We start from the raw sequence: 24,596 nt of genomic DNA on the forward strand, positions 1-24,596 counted from the left end.
AATTATTGAATATGGTGTGGAACTATCATTCTGTGCTGTTAAGTCTAAAAATAATAAAAAGAACAAAGACTGCACAGTATTTGAACTATAAATGGCTACTCTAAAGTTAATTAAAGTGTAGGGTGCTTGAATAAATGTGACAGTTCTACGGAAATAAAATTAACAACTAACCAGTATGATTTAAAAGCCAAAAAACATCCAGTTACATAAGTTGTTTTGATGACGTCTGGAAACCAGTTGAGCAAGTTCAACTTGTAATTCTAACGCTTACCAGTAGGCTAAAAATGGAGCAAAAGCAGGTCAGTAGCACAAGCGTCTCAGCAGCTGTAGCCTAACTATGCATCTGACAAGCCATCAAAAAAGCCTGATGCTTGTTTGAAAAGAATCACTAAGTAAAATTTCAATCATAGTAATTAAAAGCATTTAATGCATAACCCAGAAGATCTTCCGGTGCGGTTTCTTGTGATTTTATGTAAATATTATTTGTACTTTTTTAGGGCGTATACAGGAAGTTGTTTCCAATATAGAAGACATGCCATTGGTTAATATATGACTGACAAGGGTGATATCCAATCAGCTCGTCAACGCTGTGCCCCAATCTGTGTTAGGTATGCAAATTGTGCAAGTTCCTTCTCTCGGTTATCCGCATTGAGCTAAACCGATACCTCACTTTATGTTACATTAATGACGTCTGGCGACTTTTGATACTTAAAGATCTCACAGAACGACACCCGGTCTACTACAAGGGATTGAAAGGTAGCGTTTCCGCTATGTTTGTTCCACGAGGTTTCCGGTAACTGGTCATAAAGCTGTTAGCTAGTAGCCTAGCATAGCGTATGCTATCCAGCGAGTTCGCCGGTACAGGCGGACCTCTTTGTCTGACAGGGGAAGGCGTGCTCTTTGTTAAGGCTTTTCCCTTTGTCCACTCGGAAAAGAGGAATTGTTAGGCCAGCATTACATAGTTATCCACAGTGCTAACGTATTTAGAAAATGCAAGTCGCGAAAAAAATACTTCACAGAAGGCCTGATTCAGTTGACCATCTTGCTCAGTTTGGTTGGAGTTCGTGTGGACATCGACAGTTACTTAAGCGGCTACTATTCGCCTCTCATTGAGATTAACTTGGGTCCTAGCTCAGCCTACACCCAAACACCGTTCCACAATTTGAGAGACACTCTTGGGGGATACTCCGTGCACCCCAAATGCCCCGAATTGGATTATTTCTTTGCGAGTCGCCGACTGCTAGACGAGGTTAGGACGCTTGGTTCTCCGCGGTTCCCCACACAGTTGAACGCATGGCTGGTGCACCAAGTGTCGGCCATTGACAAGTCTGACGGTGGGCAGCCCTCAACGAGCACCAGCACAGACACCGACCACACAGACCTTGAAATATCTGGGTTCGACCAAGCCAGTGATGACGGTCAACGCCGACTTGACAGCGACCAGGGGCTGCAGCCAACATCGCCGCCGGTGGAGCCATGTGTAGCTGGGGTCAACAGGGTTATAAAACAGGCAAGTGCATCCACAAAAGCTACTTAAGTGAGCATGTTGGCATCAAAAAGTGCTGAAATAATTAAATAGGGGAATATAAGTGTTGAATTAGTTGCCACGCTACTTGATGTTGGTGTGCTACTGAACGTGTTGTACATTGCATCATTTAACCCCGGGGTGACCAAAGTGCGGCCCATGGGCCATTTTTGAACCTCCTGCATGTTCTAAAAATGTAATCAACTTATTAATGACATGTTATCTGATATTACACTAACTTACTTGATAATCTAAAGCACACGCGATGAAAATGTTTTGTTTATAAAGTGACTACAGCAGCTGCTTTTACTTTAGTATGAAATATTTCATACTGAAATTAATGAAACAAATTCTGCAATATATCCAAAGACAGAAAGACAATCAGTCAAGCATGGTGGCGGTAGCATCATCGTCTGAGGCTGCATGAGTGCAGCACACATTTGGTCACTGCGGTTCATTGAGGGGAAACAAGGATTCCCATATGTACTGTGACATTCTGAAGCAGAGCATGATCCCCCTCCCTCGTGTTTCATAAGAGCCATCATGCTATTGTTAGCCTACAAAGTTAGCAACATGTTATGTAAGTATGTTGCTTCATCCAACAACTGTGTTGCAATGTTTCCTGGAGAACAAGAAATAATATAGTTTAATCTAATCACATGTTGATTTCGTTTCATGAGTTTATTCATTTTTCATAACTCTGACTGCACCTAACAGGTCTAGCTAGTTAGCTTCTGATGTTATCCATTAGTTTTTTTTTTAATCCCTGTGGCAGCTGACATTCTTTACCGCACAAAGCCATGTTTTAGAATTAACATAATGAACAAAACCCTCTTTAATCTGCCAAATGATATTAAATTACATGCACTTTGTAAGACGGACATCCACTTTCTCACATTCCACTTTAATCTCCCAGGCTTTAATATTAAGTTAATTCAAGTGATCCAGTCCGTTTTTTGGACTAGAAGCAGCTGCCTGGTGGATGTACTGTCCTGACGGCAGTTGATGTGTAACCATATCTTCTTTCTCCAGACTAAACCACCAGCTGTGGGCCTTGGGCGGTGGAGAAGTGGGGCGTAAGACCTACACCCCGTTAGCTTACACAACTGCAGAACTCCATACATGGATGCTACCCCCTATCTTGACGACAGTGTACAGCTGTGATATGCAAAAGGCGGCAAAAAGTGCAAAACTACATTCGCTGTAGTGATCCCTTCGGCATGCTCAGGCAGAGCTTTGGGAGGAGTGGTTGAGCAGTGTGTCATACTTGAGCCTCTATCATTAACTAACTAGGGCAGAGATGAGGTTTTTGCAACAAATGTTTTATCACGTACCGTCTGAGATAACAATATTTTGTGTTTGATAGAGCTGCTAACTTAGATTGTGTTTCTTGTAAATGCAGTTGCAACTGGTGTCTTAGTGTAACTGTACAAATATTCTTAATCCCTTCTGTCATACACACACACCTGCTTATATACATTTCGACTTTACCCCAAATGGTCCTTCTGCAGTTGACAGGATGATGAGAAACATTCAACAGCAAAAATTAAGGTTCCTTCTTGTGTTACAACAGCTGCTAATGAGAGTGAGTCTCCATCTTAGCCCAAAAAATGGCTTAAACAGAACCAGAACTACTTCTAAGTATTGTCAACTAGCAAATTTATACTTGGTCTTGCTACCCTACTTGTATTTTTTCTGAATCCTTTTAATCTCCCCTTTCCTAATACACTCCTCACCATCTGTCTCTCTTTGCCCTGCCAGGAGGAGGTTGATGTTAAAGAGGAGGAGGAATCGGCTCCAGTCACTCAACTGGCACTCAGTTCCACTCTGGAACAAGAGGTATGGACCCTTCACCTCATTTAATGCTGTTGCAAAAAGTAAACTCATCATTCACATTTGTAGGATGTACACCTATTTGTACGGGTGTCCCGATCCGATATTGATGTTGCACGTCCGGCCGATATCAGCAAGTATCGGATTCTATCGGCCTGCATCTAAAACCTACGATATTGGCACTGTGATACAAGCAGTCGATTCCAGACTCTGCCCCAGTAGGCGTGGGCTGGTTACCTGTTTCAAGGTATACCATGAAAACCACTAAATTTTTGCCTCGTACCGTTTGTATGATATGAGGAAAAAGTGGAGGTCTGGCGCGGCCACTCTGTGGAAGTACTTTTTGACGTCCTGTGTTACGAAATCGGGCTTCGATGTGTTGAAACCGCAGGCGTGTGCTGTGTTGCCATACGTCTACCACAGATGGGCTGCACTCACTTTTGTGGGATACTGTAATTGCTGGATTTAATCCTGTTTAACAGTGAATTTATGTCCTGCCCATAGAGTGTGTTTGAAGGCATCACTTCACTGTCAGACCCACCGCGACAGCCCCCTCCTACAACTGACTTTGACCAGGACTGGAGCAGCTTTCTGTCAATGCCTGTCGGCGATCTTGAAGTAAGTCGTCATCTCTTCTTTATGTTATGATTGCAGATGGATTTTATCGTAATAGTCTAGACACAAAGTCAAAATGTGCTCCGTGTTATAGGACTTGGACTCCCTTGTTACTGAGCGCCTCTCAGACCTTGACACAGACATCACAAGCGGCATCAGCCTGGATGCCACTTTGCTTGATGCCATGGTAACCAGCAGTGGAGCTTTTGATGCCAGGCCGCAGAGGTCCTTATTCCGACAGGAGTCCACCAGCTCATCCCGTTCAGACGCTTCACCGGGGATGGCTCTGGGTCTGGCAGCGCTCCCCTTTGCATCAGTGTGTAGTTTAACTGGCGGCGTGTCCTCGCAGAACGCGCTGGGCGACTGCCTGGATGAGGCCGTCTTTGACCAGATCAATCAACTGGGTTTGGAGGGCTTGGGCACCATTGACTCCCAACTGATGGACACCTTGGGTGTCTTCCAACCACATGTCCTGGAAGATTTGGACTCTGACTCTGGTCTCTCTTTGGAGAGCAGCTCTGGAGGTCCAGTCTCCCCAGGTTGGTGTATGTTTTTTTTTTTTTTTTTTTTAACCTAATCCATGTTTTTTGTGGAGCCTCAACATTCTTGACCATTTAAATGCCATCTGGTAGGGATGGGGCCGATCCAATCCAGTATCGAGTTCTAATACTACCTAAATTCACATAGCGGAAATTGCAGATACCACCTGTGGAGATTTCTGATCCATACGCATTTATGCTGTGCTGTCAGCCAACATAGCTAGAAGAATATTAGCAAATGTAGCCAAAAGAATATCAGCAAATGTATTTGTCTCCGCACATGCACTCCAGCCGTCCTCCTCACTTCACTGCGCACGCACAAGCTCTTTGCCTGATGCATTCACGGCCACACAAAACAGTCAGACACCAACACAACACGAAACTTAAGGGTCGCTACAATATCGCAGTTGTTTGTAGAGTTTATTGCATATAAAATCAACAATAATAATGTAGCAACCCTGAAGTTACGTGCAATGTTAAGAGTCCTGCGTCTGAGATGAATGTGTCATGCTGAGCGCTTGTTGGTGTGCGGTGCTGAATGTGTGAAGACGGCTGCATTTGCTGATATTCTTCGTAACTACATTTGCTGACATTTTTTTGGAGTGGTTGCATATTAAAGCACACACAGCTCTGGTATCGGAATTGTATCCGTATTTGTAGATATCCAAATTCAGTCAGGATTGGATCGGAAGTGAAAAAATTTGGATCTGTCCATCCCTACCATCTATGCCATATAACATTTGGGCACCCTTCTATTCCGATACCAGTTGCAGTGGCTTGGATGACAAGGACTGGTTGTCTTATATTCAGTGTTCTTGAGATTTAGCCATGCAAACAAGCAAGTCAGAGCTTTTCTTCCTGTCACTTACACACCAGTGACCTAGAGAAATGTTACGCGAGACCCGAAAAGGTTAGGCAAGGTAGCAAACAGGAGGCGTTGTGATAGTGGTGATCGGTGAGTGAGTGGAGTCAAGCAGCTAAGAAACCATTTTTATTGCAATGCACAACCAGTTATATCACTGACATTGATGCACATGTTTTGACACATTTGACAAGTATTAGTATTTGTACTTTATTTATCCCACAGCGGGGAAATTCACTTGTTACAGCAGCAAGCAAGATACGCAAGTAAAGAATACAGTGTAAAGAATACATATTGACTACAAACGCATTGTTTGATGTTTATGTATGGACTAATAATGAATACTTTGCTGTTCAGGCTCATCTGAGATGTCCTCGTCCTCAAGTTCATACTGTGAAGATGAATGTGGAGCCACAGGTTACAGCAGCGAGGTGGATTCACTCCCATCTAAAGGCATTGTAGACCATGAAGCCCTGTGGGCACCTGTGGATGTGAGCGAGCGTGTGTGGCACGACCACAGCTACTCATCTCCTGCCTTCTTCAACCAGCCACCAGTCACTCTCCCCCACAAAGGCATCAAGGAGGAGCCTCTTAGTGACGATGAAGGTCCTAGTCTAGAGGAGCGGGAACTGAGTCGAGACGAACTGCGTGCCCGTGCGATGTGCATCCCGTTTTCCGTCCTGCAAATCGTCAACATGCCTGTGGATGAGTTCCTGGACATCGTCGACGGGCACGGCTTCTCCCCTGAGCAGGTGACCCTCCTCAGGGATATTCGGCGGCGGGGGAAGAACAAGTTGGCAGCGCAGAACTGCCGCAAACGCAAACTAGATGCCATCACGGGGCTCCAGGAGGAGGTGGAGCGACTTCAAGCTCAAAGGGACAGGCTGCTGAGGGAGAAGCAAATCACGGCCAAGACGATGGGGGCCGTGGGGCAGCAGATACAGCAGCTCACCAGAGACGTCCTCGCTCGGCTCAGAGATGATTCAGGACAGCCCCTGAACCCTGACAGATTCACCCTGCAGTGCGGGACCAATGGGAGGGTCGTAGTTCAGCCTGTAAGAAGGCCTGCTGTCTCCACATCGAGCAGCAATAAAACGGACAAGAGGAAGAAGGGCAAAAAGCAGTGATGCAGTATTTCTTGCTTAATTCTAAGCTTTTTTTTTTTTTTTTTTTTAAGGTGGACTTTCTTGCCTTTCTCTGGCTGTGGGATCTCCTCTTACGGAGAACTCTGTGTGTCTTGAACCACTGCTGTTGGGAGTCTAAAACAGGTAAAGCTGCCAAAAAAAAAACACACAAAAAAAGTAAATGAAAAAGTACATCAAGATCACGGAAGGAAAACTGTAGCTTACACACTGGACATCCTTTTTCTTTGAGATGGACACCTGGGGTGTTGAAAAGAACAAATTCATGTGATGCAACCACTCTTTACTTGCCTGTAAACTTTCAGATTAATCCCATTAATCAGAACTCTATCAGACGTGTTTACGCATCAGCATGGCCAGCATTGGTGGAGTGTTGTTGGTTTATTGTATCCTGTCAATGTACCTACAATACAAGCAGGTGGTTAAAGGCTGTATTTATTGATAAAAGTTCCTGAAATGCTTATATGCATCAAAACTGTCAATGACAGTATATTCTTTCCATAATAGCAACTTTATCCTAAAGTGACAAACGGAACATTACGCATCTAAAGTTTACAGATTTATTTCAAATGTTTGAAGGTGTGTCACTGTATAGAAGTTTAAATGAATAGATTGTGTTCTTATGTCTTGTTGACATACAGTATACCAATGATTAAACTGACAAGGCCTTAATTTGCATTGGATGTTTTGTTATTGTGCGAGTACATGATCCACAATTTATCTTGAATTGGTTTAAAGCCCATCTACTTCATAGTACGGCAAGATTATTTTCTACCTCACGCTAAAATTCATTTTAAAACTTTGTAAAATTTTGGGGAAAAAGATACCCTTTTAAGGGAATTTAAGTGCACTCTTAAATATAACTCCTTCATAGTTGAAATGTCCCTAAATGGACCTAAGTCACCTAGTTGCAAATATAATACAATCATGTTTTTGTATGTTTGGGATTATTTGGAAACATTGTTGAGGTTGCTGTGCTTTTTAATGCATTCTGCTCTATTAAGTCCTCTAAATTAGGGAACTCAATTGAGAGACCTGCACAAAGTAGTTTCATGAAGTATTTTATTTTCTAGTTTCTCTCCTTTTTTTTTTTTAATTTATCTGGTGTGACTGAGTTTCCTTTTTTATATATATATTTTTTGTTTGTTGCTGGGGCAAATGTTTTTGATTGCATGATGTTGGATGTTGATGGTTTGATTTCTGCTTGGAAGCTGAAGATGTTTTCTGGTGTGATTTTTTTTTTCCTTTTTTTTCCCCCCTCCTGATTAAAAACAATTTGTCTCATTCCTGTCCTCAGTGTTTGTGATGTCAGAGCTATTGACTATTTTTCAAACCAGCTATAAATATCACTAGTAATATTCATTTCTACCATTAACTCATTCATATGTTTGTAATTTTTTAATGATGAAAAAGGTTAATCCACTGTAGATATGCAAAGACGTTAGATATAAAACAGCCAGTATCTCAGCTTTGTGCTATCTGTGACCAAACCTGTTAGGAGTACAGTAGCAGAGGTGGGAGCAAGTCCGTGTTTTGCAAGTCTCAAGTCTTTAATCCCAAACCTTGAGTCAAGTCCCAAGTCATAAACTTGACGTTTTTGAGTCCTTCCAATTTTTAAGCACTGTTGAGTATTTATCAATAAAATGCCATTTAACAAAGTAACAATCTTACATTTGACAAACACAATGAATGCATTTTAAGTTGTGTAACAACACTGAGACAGTAATTTAGTCAGTGCAAACCAGTACAATAGCAAATGAACCTTCTGAAGAGATACAAAATATATTCATTTTTACCTAATTCACTTAATGTGTGTGCACACGTGAATAAATTTCTACCACTCTAGTCTGGCGCTCACAGAAATGTAAGCCACAGCCTTGTTTGTTCTTGACGTGATTGGACGTTAATAGGTGCATTCAATGCAGCAGATTGATACACCAAAATGATACACCAACGGTCACGTTAGTTGGATACTTTGAATGGGAACACATTTAACTCGGCACACTCACTGAAACTCTCAAGTGTTTTCAGACTCAAATCCGAGTCATTGATGTCAAAGTCCAAGTCAAGTTGCAAATCTTTGATGATATTGGTCGAACTGAGTCCAAAGTCATCAAAATTGTGGCAGCATCCACACTTCAATCATTTGTTATTCCCATGTTTACTATTGCTTTTCTTTCTAGATTTTTGTTTAATTGTATTATTAGAATGTGCTGACGGCCAATAGAAAACTAGCTGTAGGCCTAAAACGTCCCCCCAGGCCACATTACAGACACACATCAGTGTTAAAAATCTTGTTTACTGTGCTTCACCTATAAATATTTCTATACATTTTTGCTAATTTATAGTTGTTTTTTGTGCAAGTTATTTGTGAATACGGCCTTCAAAGTCTTTTTTTTTCAACCATTCAAATATACTATAAACGTACGTATTTGTAAATCTTCTTTTCCTTTCGGCTTTTCCCTTCAGGGGGTAATGAGGCCTTTTTTGCAAGTTTATTTACTTTTGCTGCAAATAATTGATCGTTTTAGAAGCATCTATGACGTAGTTTCCCGGAAGTCAAGAGCGAAGCGCCTTGTCCTCGCAGGCTTCCGTAGAAGGCCACAAGCTAGCTTTTGGCGCCTGTGCTTGCTAGTACGGATAAAGCCGCCGACCGCGTGTTGTTGAGGACTCGCCGTGCAAGCCAACTGAGTTTTTAATTGGACTTAAAAGGTGAATACTAATATTGAAACCAACTACACTGCATATACTGCAGTGCTCCACTTTAAACCGCGCTCTCGTGGAGGCTACTTGTACGACGGTGTGTGCTCCAAGTAACCCTGCAAGTTAGCTGTGTGTGTATTTGTGCTCGTAGTTAACCGAGGTTTGAGGATGCATGGAGCATAATACTCTCATTTGGCTTTTTTCCCCCCAAAAAAGCACATTTGAGCGCCTTTTCCTTGTCGAGCCTGATAGCGTTTGCATTAAATTGTTGTGTTTCTTGTTTTGTTCGGCTATGGATCAGTGTTGCATTGAATGGGTCACCGACCGACGTATTGTAGTATGTAAACTTCAGAAAGAAAAATGATGCACAAACATCCTCAAAGTGTGGGTCTTAAATAACCATGCAACAGTGAGATTATAATGAAAAGTGCTTAAAGGACCTTGTTCTAGTACGATATGGACGTGGTGTGTCCATTATTGTGATGCGGGTTTACATGATCATCTCAGTGTTACATGGGATAAGCTGGTCTAGACTAACATTTTTAATATTCAGTTTGACTTTAAGAGGAAAGATGCTAACACTTGAAATCTTTCATGTGTATTATCTCTTTTTAATAGAGCACAACATGGGCAAGAAGCAGAATACCAAGAGTAGGAAGGATTCACAGGGGGGGCAGGGCACACAAGAGGAACCTGAGGAATTTGTGGTGGAAAAAGTTCTGGACCAGCGTATTGTGAATGGGAAAGTGGAGTTCTTCCTCAAATGGAAAGGATTTACAGAGTGAGTTTCCTTGGGACAGCTGCCCCCTCCCCTGCTGAGGTCACAGTGCTTCCCTGGTATGGGGTTGTGCTATGTTTTATTTCTCTAGTTGCATGAAGACCCTGCAGAGTTGCATTCAATGAGGTGCTAAAGCAACGTTTGCACTTTTCTATGCAGAAGTCCGTATAAAGAGCAGATTTAAATAAAATCCTCACTTTTGCTCATCTAGAGCCGATAATACCTGGGAGCCGGAGGAGAACTTGGATTGCCCGGAGCTAATCAACGCTTTTCTGGAATCTCAGAAGAACATAAAGGAGAAACCCGCTTCTCTAAAGAGAAAAGCTTCGACAGACGAGCCAGAAATGGATGCTAAAAAGAAAGATGCTGTGAGTAGTGAGTGAGTGAGAGAATCAGATAATGACACCAATGTAACTCCTGCTAATCATCTTTTTTGAAGACAAACCAATTTGTTAAACAGAATGCACATTAGCATGGTCTTGCAGCCATGCAGCAAGAGCATACTATTTGAAGGAACTGCTAAGAGGACTAAGCTATTCAGCATACAGCTTGGAGAGCGTTGCAAATCCAAAACCATACTCACTCTTTAATATACTGTACAATGTTAACCTGAGTGTCATCACATTATTATATTATATTTACAGTCTGATAAACCAAGAGGCTTTGCAAGAAACCTTGACCCAGAGAGGATCATCGGTGCAACAGACAGCAGCGGAGAGTTAATGTTCTTGATGAAATGGTGAGTCATAGATATTACCTTTTATTTAACATGTAAATGCACATAGCCCTCCATAGAATTAGAGCCACATTAACTAGCCTCGGTAAGTCATCTCTTCTTGTGTTGTGAACGATAAAGCGATGCGACTGGATATCGGTGACAACCGAGAGTTGCTGCCTCGTCAGTAGCAGAGACACACACCTGGTATCAACCGGGCGACAGTCTCTTAAACGATGCGTGAGCCTGGCTTGCGGCCGAAAGGATTGTCGTGCGTGCTCCGCGGCTTAGCATGACTGAAGACGAGAATGGAGCTAAATAGCATTAGCGCGCTAGCTAGTTGCGGGAAAGGTTTCCAACACATCAGCAAAACATACGTACATTCAAGAAATCTAATTTATCTTATTTCTTATGTATCGTGGAAGCTAAGGCAGGAACTACATCAAATCTGAAATCACAAAATGAATACACATCCACCGGAGTTCAAATCTTACCTTTATGCATTCCCAAATATCAGTTTTTGTGACTAAATATGAGGGGAAAGAAAAGGGATAAATGCAATATAGTAGTCTATTTGTGCAGCGTGGGAGAAAATTGGATCAAGGACCATCAAACGAAGTGGGACAAGTCGGCGCTCGCAACAATCAACTTAAACATGCACTTAAACTGTGGGATTTCTAGCTGTGTATTATTTCTTGACTAAAACAATGGCCCACATTTCCAAAATGTATATCTATTTACATCAAATTTCATGTAGTTATCTACCAATTAAGTTCTTTTAATAATTACGCCTGAACGATTCCCGCGGCCCAGCGGTTGGGGACTTCTGCCTTACAGCATGCTTGGGGAAATGACGTGCTCTTTTACGCATTTGAAACACTGCAAGAACGCCACTTTTATAGAATTGGCGTCTTTATTTTATAATGCAAGATTATTGTCTACATCAACAAATGTAACTGTTGAATCGAATTGAGTCATATCGAATCGTATCGTTTGTGCACTATATCGAATCATTCTGTTTTTGAAATATATCTTTTTTTTTTTAATCGTATCTAGATATGTGTATCAAAGTCATAATTCTTTCATGCCAAAGTGAAAACAGACTTTTACCAAAAAAAAAAAAAAGCCCTGTAGACATGAAATAACACCCCTTTAGTCAACTTTACACTCATATTATCCAATATAGTAGACATAAGAGTAAATAAGCCATTTTAGACAAAAATAAGACTTGCGCTTGTGTGTGTTGCTATAAATGGGCACTAGAGTGAGTGGCGGACAGGAAGTGACGTTGAGGGCTCGGAGTTGAGTTTCAGCTTTGTATGGGTTATGGCCAGGAACATTACTCACAGCTAGTGACCAGTGTAGAACACAACATATTTACAGCGTCTTTGAATGCATCTTCTGAATGCCTTATACAGTATATGTATTTTAGTTAATTTAGCCATTTTATGCTTGAAAATGCTTAACTTCTGCATAAACATGTAAAATTTGCCTCCATGTTGACTTTTAAAATTGATAATAGGACAACCCCTGATAATTTTCAACCATGAAACTGCATGATTTATTCATATGTTTTTGGAAAACTGTGAGAGTGAAACCGCGAAGTGGCGAGGGAGGACTATATACCGCTTTTCTGGGTAGCCAAATGGTACAAAACATTGCTGTGTCCTTTCTCTTGTTTTTTGGACTCTTAGCCATGTCTTACTGAACATATTTGAACACTTTCCCGCTTTTTTGTGTCCATTTCCGGTTCTATGGTCATCATTGTAATTCTGACGAGATTGGCTAACGTCTTTTAGACTTGCAAAAACTTCCACCCCCAACTTATGCTGCCACTTTTTAGAGCCTCTGACAGCCAGTTTCCTGAAACTATAATTACAATAACTTTTTTTCACAATTTTAATGACAACTTGTTTGAGTATTAACGCTCTCCTTCTGTCGCTGCAGGAAAAACTCTGACGAAGCAGACCTGGTCCCAGCCCGCGAGGCCAACACCAAGTGCCCTCAGGTGGTCATTGCCTTCTATGAAGAGAGACTAACGTGGCACTCCTGCCCAGAGGATGAAGCCCAGTAGTAGTGTACTCTGGGCCTCCTTCCACCTTGACCCACCTGAGCTCCCTTTTCCTCAGGACTGACTCTCCTTTGTTGGCCTAGCCTTATAGTTTTAGCTGTCATAGTTATTTGTTTTACCTTTCCAGAATGTACCGCTTGCATAGCATGGCCGCTTAGGAGAGCACCGTTGTTCCATATGATAGATATGTTATCAAAATAAGTCATCGTTTTTTTGATGCAAGTAGCACGATCAATTCTGCTGCTTCCATCCTCGTCCCTGAATCATTCATGGTGTGGAGTGTGGTGGTGATGGCCCAACTTGTTTTCACCATGTCATTTAAAAGGAAGTGCTTTGCCTTTTTCTTTGTCCCCCAATGAATTTTTCACAATGTTTATGTAATATTTTGTGTAAATATTGCTTTGATTCAAATAAAGTTTTTTGACCAAATGATCTCCATTACCTCTTATTGTAAATGTTGTAAATGTCTCTTAGAAAGTGGATTAAAGGTACAATTTTTGCAAGTTGATGTAAAAACATAAACACCGTTGTTCAGGGCCAGCAACAAACTACTTTTATGTCTTTTTTTTTTTTTCTTAGTAATTTTAAAAGCTCATAAAATATAAAGTGATTGTGGTCCAGAAGGTATAGGTTTAATCATGCACAGAGCAGTTCAATATAAATGTATAATTGGCAGAGCTACAGTGTATGTTGCATGAGAAGGTTTGCCGAAAACATGATTGAGTCACACCTCTAATCATTGCAGACACCTCATCTCTTATATGTAAATGTCCTCTCTTTAGCTCATGCAAGACAGGGAAGATGCAGCAAATCATGACTCAATAGTTCATTTTTTGACACTTTAATAGACGGAAGGGCACAGTATATTATTATTCTAAGAGTTGTTTGCACTAGAGTGGATCTGCATAGCAACACTGAGAGGTGTTCCCATTATATTTTTACCGGTATTTAGCTACACGAGAGAGTCCGAATTAAAGTGTCATAATGAGTGATTTTCCTGAAATAGCTACATATCACAATTAAACAACAGCGTCTTGGAAACTCCTAACTCCACCCACAACCACCCACCCACTGTATGCAAATGTGGAGATCTTGTGGTAATAAGTTAGTGTTTACTTGGCATTGGTGTGTTGAGATTCACCTCCTGGTTGGACAGACTGAATTCATTTAAATAGCATTGTCAATTTGGTAAGTGATTTTACTGCTTTAATTTGGAGGCGTGTCCTTCATTAACAGGTGGTGGGGAATGATGTTCTTATAGGGAACTGTCGGTTTTGGTGGCATATATTGGCAACTTGGGGCACATGATATGAATGTGTATATGTGCGTCTCAATGACATTGTGATTCAGATCAAACGTGATATGATGATATGGTTATTTGGGGATTTTGTTGTCTCTTTCATGTAAAAAGACTGCAGTCCATATCACTCTTTGTTATGACAATCGCTACAGTGCATAAATAACAGAAATTTCATCATTTATTGTTAGCAGAGCTGCATTTTTGATATTCTTCCCATTCACTCCTCATTTATTTGAATGCTTGCGTCCTGTATTTTTTCTATCAGTGTTTACATATTTGTGGTGTGTCACAAGACAATGGGCTGCCCCTTTGGGGTCCGACATCATCACATGAGGTTATTTGCATTAAAGTCATTCTATTGAACTTGCTGTGTTTTTTAGTAATAAAAATCGCATTGATAATATGCCACAATATTTTTCAGGAAATGTGTTTTTGATGCAATATTCTTAGCAGGTATCTAGTGCCAACTCTTTGCTTATTTCATCAACCATCTTTTCTATTGTTTTAATGACAGCAGCCACATAAAAAACAAAAAACAAACGGTAACACGGTATATAGTTGTACTTGCTTCTATAATGATATTCCGTATTTACAGTTAAATTAATTGATGTTTATATTTTAGAAAAAAGGCTTAAACCGATCCAATATGCTAAGAAGTTATATATTAAAAGAAAATAGCTATTTGTTATTAGCATCAACATTTAAACTTTTTGTCCCTACATTACACCTTTTTGCTCTTTTTCATTACACCTTTTGCTCTTTTCCTCCATTTTTTGTGTTTTTTTTTTTTTTTGTGTTTTTTTTTTTTTAGTAATTTTATGTTTTGAATGTGCCACTGGCCAATAAAAAAAGAGCTGCCGTGCTCAATGTTGGACACCACTGTTTTTTTTTTAGTCGGGCAAATCCCAGCAAATCGCTGGAAAGCGCCCTCGTAGATTTGTGCCACCTCCCGCTACTGCGCATGCGTATGCAAAAACTTGTTTTCGGTGTTGTAACCGTCGAAATATGCATGCCTTTTGAAGGAAAGTAGAGTCTTTCGACAAAATAAAACAATATTAAAATATGTATGCATTGGTGGGTCTCATGAGGATATGGAATTTCGGGACTTTGAAGAAGTCAGTTGAATTTATTCATGTCTGCACCTATTGGTTAATGTTTTGGTCTTTTATTACTGTCTATACGAGGAGCAGGCTGTCCCCGCCCCTCTGGTCTGACCAGGTGTATCATTTTAATTAATCCCTCCCTGTCAATTGGCTAGCAGGTGTGCCGTTTGTGAGCAGCACAGTCGGCCATTTTTGTGTAGTCAAAGAACAGTATAGCGTTATGTAGCAATAGTAGTAGTCGTCATTACTACTTTATTTTTTTTAAATCATCGTTAGCTTTCCTGACTTATTTTTTTATACAGTGCGAGTGGCGTTTATGTAGGGGGCTGGCGGGGGGGTAGAGGCGTGAACAAGTTTGATTCAGAGTCACATACACAGACAGTAGCATACAAACACACTGGAGCTGTGCTAACAAGGTGCAGAAGCGAACGGTAGGGGTGATTCATGTCATAATAGTGATTTATGTTAATGACATAAGTATATTCATTGTAATAGAAGTTTTTATTCCCGACACGCCGGCTTAATATTTTGTTGTAAAAGCTATTTTCTTGTCAAGCAGTTCCCCATTGTATACTGTTAGGTTAAATGAATGTGTTTGGGTTTTAAACATTACCTTGGTATTCCTAACAGAAAACACTTGGCAAGAACATTCGATATATACAGTATATACATATATACTATATACATATATATATATATATATATATATATATATATATGCTAATATATACTAGGCTGTGTGCGTGTGTGTGTGTGTGTGTGTTTATATATGGAAAAAAGAGTGTATGTATGTATATATGTATGTGTGTGTATATATGTGTGTTAATTTCCTTTATCCCAATTAGACTGAGCTTAACGACATGAGAAACTCCACTGGATCTTGGCAAATGTGAATATAGTCACTGTTCTTTAACAATAGGATGTATTTAACTCCTTAATGTATGAATAAATGCTTCATTCCATGCTATCTGGGGTAAAATCATACAGGCTGGAGAGAAAAGTGCTGATTTTTTAAAAGGGTTAAGTTTAGCTGTTGTGGACTGTATTGATTGCTTCTGTCTGGATTTTTTAAAAGTAAGTATGGCGCAAGAGTATTGCCTCTTCAGCACGTAATGATGATGATCATAATAATAATAATAACAATAGGCTGGTTTGTGTGCTGTCTTTTGAGTTCATGTGACTTTAAGCAGCGTTTGGTTGAATGTGATGGAGCCTTTGGTCACAGCTTCAACTGCTCTCATTGATTTACTCTGGACGCAATTCTTGGATTATAGTTAGTCAGAAGACAAATAAAAACCTCAAGTCACATGGAAATGTAGCATAATCTAAGTGAAAGGTTAAGTGCCACGTTTTGACATGGACTGACGTGTGCAGTTTTAGGTGGAATGCATTCTGTGTCGCACTGTAATAGATGCATTAATACTGCTGGTGGGCCTGCATTAGTGCTGATTGTGTGCAAAAGAGGCTTTATTGTTTCTAATCCTGTTTTGCTGTTGTGAGCTTGTGCCCCTTTTTATTTGCCTTTATGCTTCTATTAGCTCAAATGTTGCACTTCCTGAGTCCTTAAGCTGTGCAAGTTCAGCAAATAATTGTGCTATTATGCTTCCAGTATAACAGTCTATAGAGGGTTGTTATAAGGTTCATCTCATTGTTTAATGTGTTCTCATTGTGTAGGTTTCTATTATGGACAGAATGTTGGACAATCTCGCCAAAACTGTAAGTGACCACAACGTAACTAATGCTTTTTTCATTCCCCATTGCATCAGTGAGTTATTGATTTTTAAAAATATATATATTTTTGTAGGAGTTTATCAGTGTCTGTGTTCAAAACCCAAGGCCCCAAAAACAGGACCTCTGGCACGCCCACGTCGACTATGAAATCTGTGTACACGTGAGTAGCACTGAATTTGACATATCCTCAATAAAAGTGTCAATAATTTCATGTGCACATCCTAATCCTGCTGTGGACCTTCTCTCTCTTGATGATTTAGACAAATAGCATGTGTTTTCGCAAGAAGGCTTCATGTGTGAGGAGGCGTTACAGCGAGTTTGTTTGGCTGCGGCATTGTCTGGAACAAAATGCGCTCATCATGTACGTACATACCACAGATATCACTGTGTAAATGTACAAGCAGTAAGTAATGAAATGACTAGTATGCTACAGTCATTGGGGTATAAAACAGTGGAAACCTCCCATAGTCTAACACAATCTATTCCATGATGCTAGTTGGCTACCAAATTGTTATACTGTACAGTGGAACCTTGGTTAGAGTATGCCCACAGTTAGCATGTTTTTCTGTTTATGTCAAATTTACGCCAAAATATTGCGGTCATTTGCATGCGATCAGCGTGCACGGGGTTTCCGCTCGGAAGTAATGTAAGGCAAATTAGTCTGTTCCTGTGTCAAACTGTCGCCAGAGAACTTTCAACTGTCCATGCAATGTTTTTCGCATCTCTGGTCATTTTCATGCAATATTTAACACAATGAGCTCAAATTCTGGTTCTATCGTTACCACAATTTTCCTGGTTTCTATCACTAGTACGTTTCCACACATTATGATATAGCAAAAAAAAAATAAAAAATACAAAAGGAGAAGAAAAGCAAAACACTCTTTTAGAGTTTTGATGATCACTGAGCTTTCATAAGACTTGGACTTTGGCGGTTCCATTGTGTGCAAGTTAAATATGGACAATGTAGGATACACCCATTGGTAATCATAATATTGTTTTGAACACATGATTCCAAAAGAATGTTCACCTCATACAGTGAATCTTTTGTGTATTACAATAAACAAGTGGATATTTTCCTCCCTGCAGAGAAGTACCTAAGCTGCCCCCCTGGAACCCATTCTTCAGCCTAAGGAACACACAGCAGGTCAGCCAGAGGATGCAGGGCCTACAGGAGTTTTTAGAACTGTGAGTCTCTCCTGTGTGTCATTTTCACATATACAAGTAGGAGGCTCACCTCATGGACGATGGTTTCATTGCGTATCATTTCCTCTCTAGTGTTCTTCACACACCGTTGTTGTTGTCAGACAGTCGGCTCCATCTGTTCCTCCAGTCCGACCTCAACGTCACAAAGATGGAAAAGTGTGCTCTTGGCAAAACCAGGTACACGGTGGCCGAGGCCATCCAGCGTTCTGGCGTCGGGTGTATCATGAGATTGGAGGACAAGGCCTCATTTGACTCTGACTATGAGAGGTACATCAGCATGGAGATGCTTTCTTTTATTACAAACATGTCCTTTAACGCTAGATTCAGCAATCCTCTCTCTTCGTCTTGTCGTAGCTCCTCTTCATCGTCGGGCTTGGGCTTAAGTGTGGACAGCACCTGACGTAGAAGCCTCCTACACTTCTTTGAGTCATCCGGGTTGTGCAGTTGTCATTCGGAGTCGCACACAAAATGGCTTAGCGAAGCCTGAGGAACTGAATTTATGAACAAGAGAGACAATTTCTTCATTAGCCTCAAAGACAAAGTTCCCTTTTTTTCTTCCATTGTATGCTCTTTTTTAAAAAAATGTATGGTGTTTTTTTTTTTTCTTAAAGTAATAACTCTGTTATTTGAGCATGTACTTGGAAAAGAATAGTTCGTTTTAAAAAAAAATGTACAGTAAAACTACATTTATAAATTCTTAATTATACTGTTTGTATTTTTATTTGCACGAAAGCTGAGGTTAGTTCGGTATGTTTTGAATTGCATTTTTTTTTTAAAGAGAAAAATTTATCAGGAGAATTTTTATGATCTGTTAAAGGATGAATAAACTCTTTTTGAAGAAAATGGGTTTGGGTATTTTACTACTGCTGAGATTTGCACCAAACAGCCGTCGGGATTTCATGACCGCCGCGGACCTGAAAAAACGACAGAAAATGGACTCGTCAAAAGTGGCGTTTTTTTGCCATCGTTGGGTCCTGCTGGGACTCCGATGAATGTGTGGTGGGTTTGGCCCACCCCCCGGACCAGAAAAGTTCAGTTTCAGCAACTGGGGGAAAAAAATGTGATTTTGCGACAGTTACACCTGAAAAAAACGGCAGAAAATTGAACCATCGGAAAAGTGTTTTTTTGCCGTCTTTGGGTCCGGCCAGGACCCTCGATGAATGCGTGGTGGGTTGGCCCACCTGGACCAGAAAAGTGTTGATTCAGCAACATGAAAAAAAAATATGATTTTTTGTGATACCATGAAAAAACGGCTGAAAATCGGCCCGTCAGAAAAGCGGGGTTTTTTTGCCATCTTTGGGTCCGGCCGCGACCCGGATGAATGTGTGGTGGGTTAGCCCACCTCCCGGGCCAGAAAAGTGTTGATTCAGCAACATGAAAAAAAATACGATTTTTTGTGATGGTGTAACCCAGGTTACCTGGATGCTCAAAAGTAAAAGCCTGTTAATAAAACAGCAATAAATACTGTGTATAAAGAAACAATATGAGGCAATATGGTTATATAATCTGTAAATATGAGTTTTATAATCTATGTTGTTTAAAACCTGTTAAAATATGAAAAGAATGTAAATTCATTGGTTATTGTAATTTACGTTTGAATTACGGATATGTGACTTTTATTTCGAAAGGGTACGTTGCTACGTAACCCATGTGACTAGCTCCATTTCCTGTGCAGAAGAGGGAGAACATTACGCAGTCAGCACATAGTGCGCAGTAGAAGTAGAAGAGCAGGAAACTTTCCAGAAAAATATGAAAACGTGTCTAAACACTATTTTTGTTGTCTGAAGAAGGTGCATTGATTTTCCACCGTGTTCCTGTTTTGGAGATGTTTTATTTTCTCGAACGGGACTTGGTGAGTGAAAGAAATGTATTTTATTTTGTTTGAAAGTGATGTGAGATAATACCGTGGTTATGTTTTGTGGTGAAGTTATGGTGTATTTTCAATAGTTAACGTAATATACTGTTGCAAGTGTATTGTTCCTTCCGTCATTTCGGCGACCGCACTTGTTAACGAGCACTAATTAAGAGACGAAAGTGACGTGTTCTTTATTGTAACACTACCCACTGGTTTATTTGATATATTTATGCATATTTCATGTTGTTTATGATAGGCCAATTAGATTGGGTTGAAGAACTATTGAGATAGAGCGACATAAGAGATCATGTGCAGGAGCACATGTGCTTGAGTTAAAGATGGCGAGCCACCCACGGAACCTGTGACCTGCGCATGCGCCAGGACCAGTTCAGGAGCAACAAGCCCTCTGCTGACCGGTGCCTGGTACTACAACTGGTAGGATTATCCATTCTTTCAGCAAAACTGCAGTGGACCAAGGATAACCGCTGGATTGTCCAAGACAAACAAAGGACTAACAAATAGAAAAGAAAGAAAAAGACTTATTCTGGTTATTCAGTCTTTTGCTGAATCACTCTGAGTTTTGTACATTTTGTTATATTTTGGTATTTTCTTCAATTTTTGTAAAAAGGTTCTTTTTGCAATAAGTTGTTTTGTATGTTTGTAAACAAACTAACAAATGTAAAATTCCAAAAACTAACTTGAAGGGAACCAGAATAGAACTAAACTTGGTTTACTTTCAACCAAGTAGTTAATTAGAAATTGATCAAGAACTAACACGAACTAAACAAAAGGTTGCAACCGAGTACTAAACCAACAACGGGACTAAACATTAGCCATAATACCAAATATAGTGTTAACATAGTGCTAAACTTAATTCTTTAAACCAAAATAAGGTTTAAACAGAAAAGAGGTAGAAAGGTTTAACTCAACTGGAAGTGTGTGTATTCTATGTTTGTATGTGTAAATGGTTTTTTTTATCCATATTTGTACTTTTTCAATAATAAGCTGGCAGTTCAACTTATTCTTGGTCTGTGTTTTTTTTTTTTTGTCTGCTAAGCCAAAATATTACTCCAGTAGCCGAACCTGTACTGGTCCATCATATCCCCTTGTCCCCTTATCCCTTACCCTGTAAACACCCCACGGGAGTGTTACAATAGCATGAAAAAACAGCCGAAAATCGGCCCGACGGAAAAGTGTTTTTTTTTTGTTGCCATCTTTGGGTCCTGTCAGTACCCCCGATGAAGGTGTTGTGGGTGTTGCCGGCCTTTGGAGGTAAAGCACTGCCAATGCACACTGTGATCCAATACAAATTGATCTTTATTAATGTTGCTACTGATTTAACAGTGTGTATTGTTTGTTTGGGCCGCACGGTGGTCCAGTGGTTAGCCTGTTGGCCAACACAGGAACAGCCTGGAGATCGGGAAGACCTGGGTTCGATTCTCACTTGGGCATTTCTGTGTAGAGTTTGCATGTTCTCCTCCGTGGGTTTTCCCACATTCCCAAAAAACATGCAGCTGAGGTTAATTGGCGACTCTAAATTGTCCATAGGTATGAATGTGAGTGTGAATGGTTGTTTGTCTATATGTGCCCTGCGATTGGCTGGCGACCAGTCCAGGGTGTACCCCGCCTGTCGCCCAAAGTCAGCTGGGATAGGCTCCAGCATACCCCCATGACCCTAATGAGGATGAAGATGGATGGATGGATTGTTTGTTTGCAGTGCATTCTACTTGGAGCTGTTTCTAATTTGCACCCCTCATGTCGCTTGGTAAGGTGAAACCTCAGTATGACATTTATTGTACAAGCTGTTGTCATTTAGCTTGTGCTGTAAGATCATTTGAATAAGCTCTATTACTTCCCTTTGAACGCCTTCTGCAGGTTTTATTTGGTGAAAACCACATCTATGCCGAGGAAGCGTCAGTGTGGTGACAAAAGGAAGACGAGGCCCACCATATGACAGCTTTCCAGCTAAGAGAAGACAGCAAATTAATTACTATAACAGACTATTGCATCTTGAAGGTGTGTGTATGTGTGACAAGGATGTGGAAATGAGGGCCAGAGGTAGTGGACAGCTCTGTAAATTGAAAGCTGATGACATAAGCGAAGGCTCATTAAAGGAGACAGCAGTTGTCCCCCATCCCTCCTCACCCCACCCTTCAACAGCTGGACTGACGCAGGCCGGCCCAACACTAAACCCAGCCCGTCCCTTGCACATCTCTCCCTGGATGTGCACACAAGTCATAATGAAGCTGTCAGCGACAAACACACTGGCGGCATGCCTACAAACACGTTTACAGCCACACAAGTGGGGATGGCTGCACTCGACATCAACAGTGATGATTTCTCTCTTTTTTTATGGTTGGAGGCTCAATCTCATTGCAGTTGGCTTAACCTTATCAACATGTCCAATGAAAAACAAACAGCAGATGCAGATAGTGTTTTTAAAGATGTTACCCAGTGGTGCCATTGTTGTTTGTGAAGACAAAAGCTATAGGAGGAGGGGATCTAACATTTAGATATTGAGCATTCAGCGTGCATATCTATTTCAGCTTGGTAATTTATAACTCAATTTCCAGTGTGCACTCAAGCACTTCATACCTCCAAAAACAGCAAACAAAAGGCCCAGCCCAAATTGTATTTCAAAGCAATTAGGGTGTCCACTGAGTTGTGAAAGCACCACCATGCAGAGGCTGTGGGCCCATCTGATAGTTTTAATTGTGCATTTTCTGTCACATTTGTCAACTTCAGTGCCTCCAGACAGGTGAACTTTGATAGTCGACACATAAAATGACAACGATCATGCTCCCACTTCTTGATGTGGCAGTGTTAGACGGTTCTGTGAGTAGAAGTATTCCCTTATGCCCTCAGGTGCTACTATTTCGAATTCAACCCCTGAAAATCCCTGTAGTCACACGAGGCTTCAACATATTGGTATCCTTAAGCTTCGTGAGCTTCTGAAGCGGTGAATCTCAACTGGCGGGTCGGTCACAGAGCCGTTTTCAGTGGGTTGCAGGTCTTTGAATGAAAAAAGTTGGTAAAACGGCAGCTTTAGCAGGCAGTGTAAAAGGCACTATTGATTCCAAATTCGAACAGATCAGAGGTTGATTATCCTTCCGTAACGGATTGCCTTCGACCTTAGCACTGTATATTGGTATTAGTTTATGAGTCTTGGTTATTAGCTCACCTGACGCCAGCCACCAAAGGAAATGGCTTCACCTCCATGACCTGCTTCAAAAGTCAACAATGGCATAATCCATATGAGCAATTAGCCTGCGTAACTCCCAGTCACGTCCTGCTTCTGTCTCTCCATCATTTCAACTTCTCCCATCCTCTGTGGGCCGTGGCGTTAATTAGCCTCTCTTATTGCGTGTTTTTGTTTTTTTTTTTGCTGACAGTGTAGGCCTCGGCTGTCTCAGGCTTCGATATCGACCTTGCCGCTCACTCCTCTTCCTCTTGTCTCTCTTCGGAGCAGGGGTCAGAGGTTGGGCCGTGCATTGTATTTCGGATTATTACTTCTAAAGTGCTGTTGCATAGGGTATCATTAAAAGTCAATGCATCTTCCTCCCCCGCCCTTCCCTTGCCCTGGCATTGGCACGCCTTAAACACACATACTCATTTTGCGCGCACCCTGCACAACGCCAGCCATTTAGCTACTAAAATACGACCCGTGCGCAGATAAATGTCACAGGGCCATCTATCTGTGAGTGTTAAAAGTCGGCTAATGGAGATGACATATTACTGGCCTAAATGACTGCAATAAAAGCCGTACCTCGCAGCCTGCACCAGCCACTGCTGCTATGTGTTCAAAGCAAGGAACAATGCAGTGAGGTCATATCGCTAACTAATTGAATAGAAAAAAAGCAACAAGAGATGTAGCAGAGGATGCTCTACGCCACACATGACCTGTGACCTCTCATATGAGAAGCTGGCCGTACGTTATGAGCTGGCTCAGCTCTTTGTGTCGATTTTCTGCGCGTGTCAATATAGCAAGGCTGCATCTGCAATCAATAGCTGCTTCAATCGCTCTCCAGGAGCCTCTGCAGATTCATGTTCTCCTCCTCCATCCCGTCCATCTCCTTATTAATTACCCTTCTCTAGCCATGCGTGTCTTTCTTTCTCTGAGTGAATGGAGCCGTTGTAATTGCTTCTCTCCGGAGCAGTTACGAGCGTCACGACGGTGCGGCTGGATGGAAAGCACATTTGCATTCAGGATGAGCAGAGATGCCCTCCTGCCCCATACTGAGCAGCTTCACTTACTCTTTTTCTTCATAGCCCCCCAATCTGGTAACCCCCCCTTCTTCCCTTCATGCCTCCCTACTCCTTAGATACCCCCCGCCACCCCCGCCACAGCATGACTCCCCTTGCATTGTCTTTCCAGAGTTCCAAGGTCGACAGCAGCTTGCTCATCAGAGCAGGGTTTATTGCACTTAATGCAGGTATGGATGAGCCAATTTGCGTGCGTGCGCGCGCGCGCGTGTGTGTGTGTGTGTGTGTGTGCGTGGGTATGTGAGCATATCCCAAGGCCTGCTAATATGGACATAAATACTCACTCGCTTACACACCTTGACGTCTCCACTTTGCATCTTTTCCATGTTAGCCTTTTCTTTTTAGTTTTGAACATATT

The 24,596-nt window shown here is 41.2% G+C and overlaps 3 protein-coding genes across 4 annotated transcripts; all 3 read left to right on the forward strand.

The window, feature by feature from the left end:
* Window positions 1–836: 836 nt before the first annotated feature.
* On the forward strand, window positions 837–7,800 carry nfe2l3 (nfe2 like bZIP transcription factor 3). Its single transcript, XM_054764679.1, has 6 exons — window positions 837–858; window positions 909–1,510; window positions 3,287–3,364; window positions 3,863–3,976; window positions 4,068–4,512; window positions 5,732–7,800. The coding sequence occupies exons 1-6, from the start codon at window positions 837–839 to the stop codon at window positions 6,499–6,501; spliced, it is 2,031 nt and encodes a 676-aa protein (XP_054620654.1). The 3' UTR covers window positions 6,502–7,800.
* A 1,282-nt stretch (window positions 7,801–9,082) lies between these two features.
* Window positions 9,083–13,212, forward strand: cbx3a (chromobox homolog 3a (HP1 gamma homolog, Drosophila)). Of its 2 annotated transcripts, none has more exons than XM_054763794.1 (5): window positions 9,083–9,228; window positions 9,838–10,000; window positions 10,209–10,365; window positions 10,642–10,736; window positions 12,660–13,212. In XM_054763794.1, the coding sequence occupies exons 2-5, from the start codon at window positions 9,846–9,848 to the stop codon at window positions 12,784–12,786; spliced, it is 534 nt and encodes a 177-aa protein (XP_054619769.1). In that variant the 5' UTR covers window positions 9,083–9,228; window positions 9,838–9,845; the 3' UTR covers window positions 12,787–13,212. The 2 variants fall into 2 exon arrangements, with proteins under 2 accessions (XP_054619769.1, XP_054619770.1); XM_054763795.1 differs by having other exon boundaries at window positions 9,162–9,316.
* A 2,159-nt stretch (window positions 13,213–15,371) lies between these two features.
* Window positions 15,372–18,877, forward strand: snx10a (sorting nexin 10a). Its single transcript, XM_054763793.1, has 7 exons — window positions 15,372–15,617; window positions 16,861–16,902; window positions 16,991–17,077; window positions 17,178–17,278; window positions 18,004–18,102; window positions 18,193–18,387; window positions 18,475–18,877. The coding sequence occupies exons 2-7, from the start codon at window positions 16,870–16,872 to the stop codon at window positions 18,518–18,520; spliced, it is 561 nt and encodes a 186-aa protein (XP_054619768.1). The 5' UTR covers window positions 15,372–15,617; window positions 16,861–16,869; the 3' UTR covers window positions 18,521–18,877.
* Window positions 18,878–24,596: the final 5,719 nt, after the last annotated feature.

The sequence above is a fragment of the Dunckerocampus dactyliophorus genome, chromosome 20 (genome assembly GCF_027744805.1).
Source record: "Dunckerocampus dactyliophorus isolate RoL2022-P2 chromosome 20, RoL_Ddac_1.1, whole genome shotgun sequence".
In the NCBI taxonomy this organism is placed as follows: domain Eukaryota; kingdom Metazoa; phylum Chordata; class Actinopteri; order Syngnathiformes; family Syngnathidae; genus Dunckerocampus; species Dunckerocampus dactyliophorus.

Bases quoted from the DNA above. Each gene is read 5' to 3' on its own strand.
- snx10a (XM_054763793.1), top strand. From the start codon at position 16,870: ATGGACAGAATGTTGGACAATCTCGCCAAAACT. The intron at 17,078-17,177 runs GTGAGTAGCACT...TTGATGATTTAG, and splicing joins ACTATGAAATCTGTGTACAC to ACAAATAGCATGTGTTTTCG. The intron at 18,103-18,192 runs GTGAGTCTCTCC...TTTCCTCTCTAG, and splicing joins CTACAGGAGTTTTTAGAACT to TGTTCTTCACACACCGTTGT.
- cbx3a (XM_054763794.1), top strand. From the start codon at position 9,846: ATGGGCAAGAAGCAGAATACCAAGAGTAGGAAGGATTCACAGGGGGGG. The intron at 10,366-10,641 runs GTGAGTAGTGAG...TTATATTTACAG, and splicing joins ATGCTAAAAAGAAAGATGCT to TCTGATAAACCAAGAGGCTT. The intron at 10,737-12,659 runs GTGAGTCATAGA...CTGTCGCTGCAG, and splicing joins TTAATGTTCTTGATGAAATG to GAAAAACTCTGACGAAGCAG.
- nfe2l3 (XM_054764679.1), top strand. From the start codon at position 837: ATGCTATCCAGCGAGTTCGCCG. The intron at 1,511-3,286 runs GCAAGTGCATCC...TTGCCCTGCCAG, and splicing joins TCAACAGGGTTATAAAACAG to GAGGAGGTTGATGTTAAAGA. The intron at 3,977-4,067 runs GTAAGTCGTCAT...TCCGTGTTATAG, and splicing joins TGCCTGTCGGCGATCTTGAA to GACTTGGACTCCCTTGTTAC.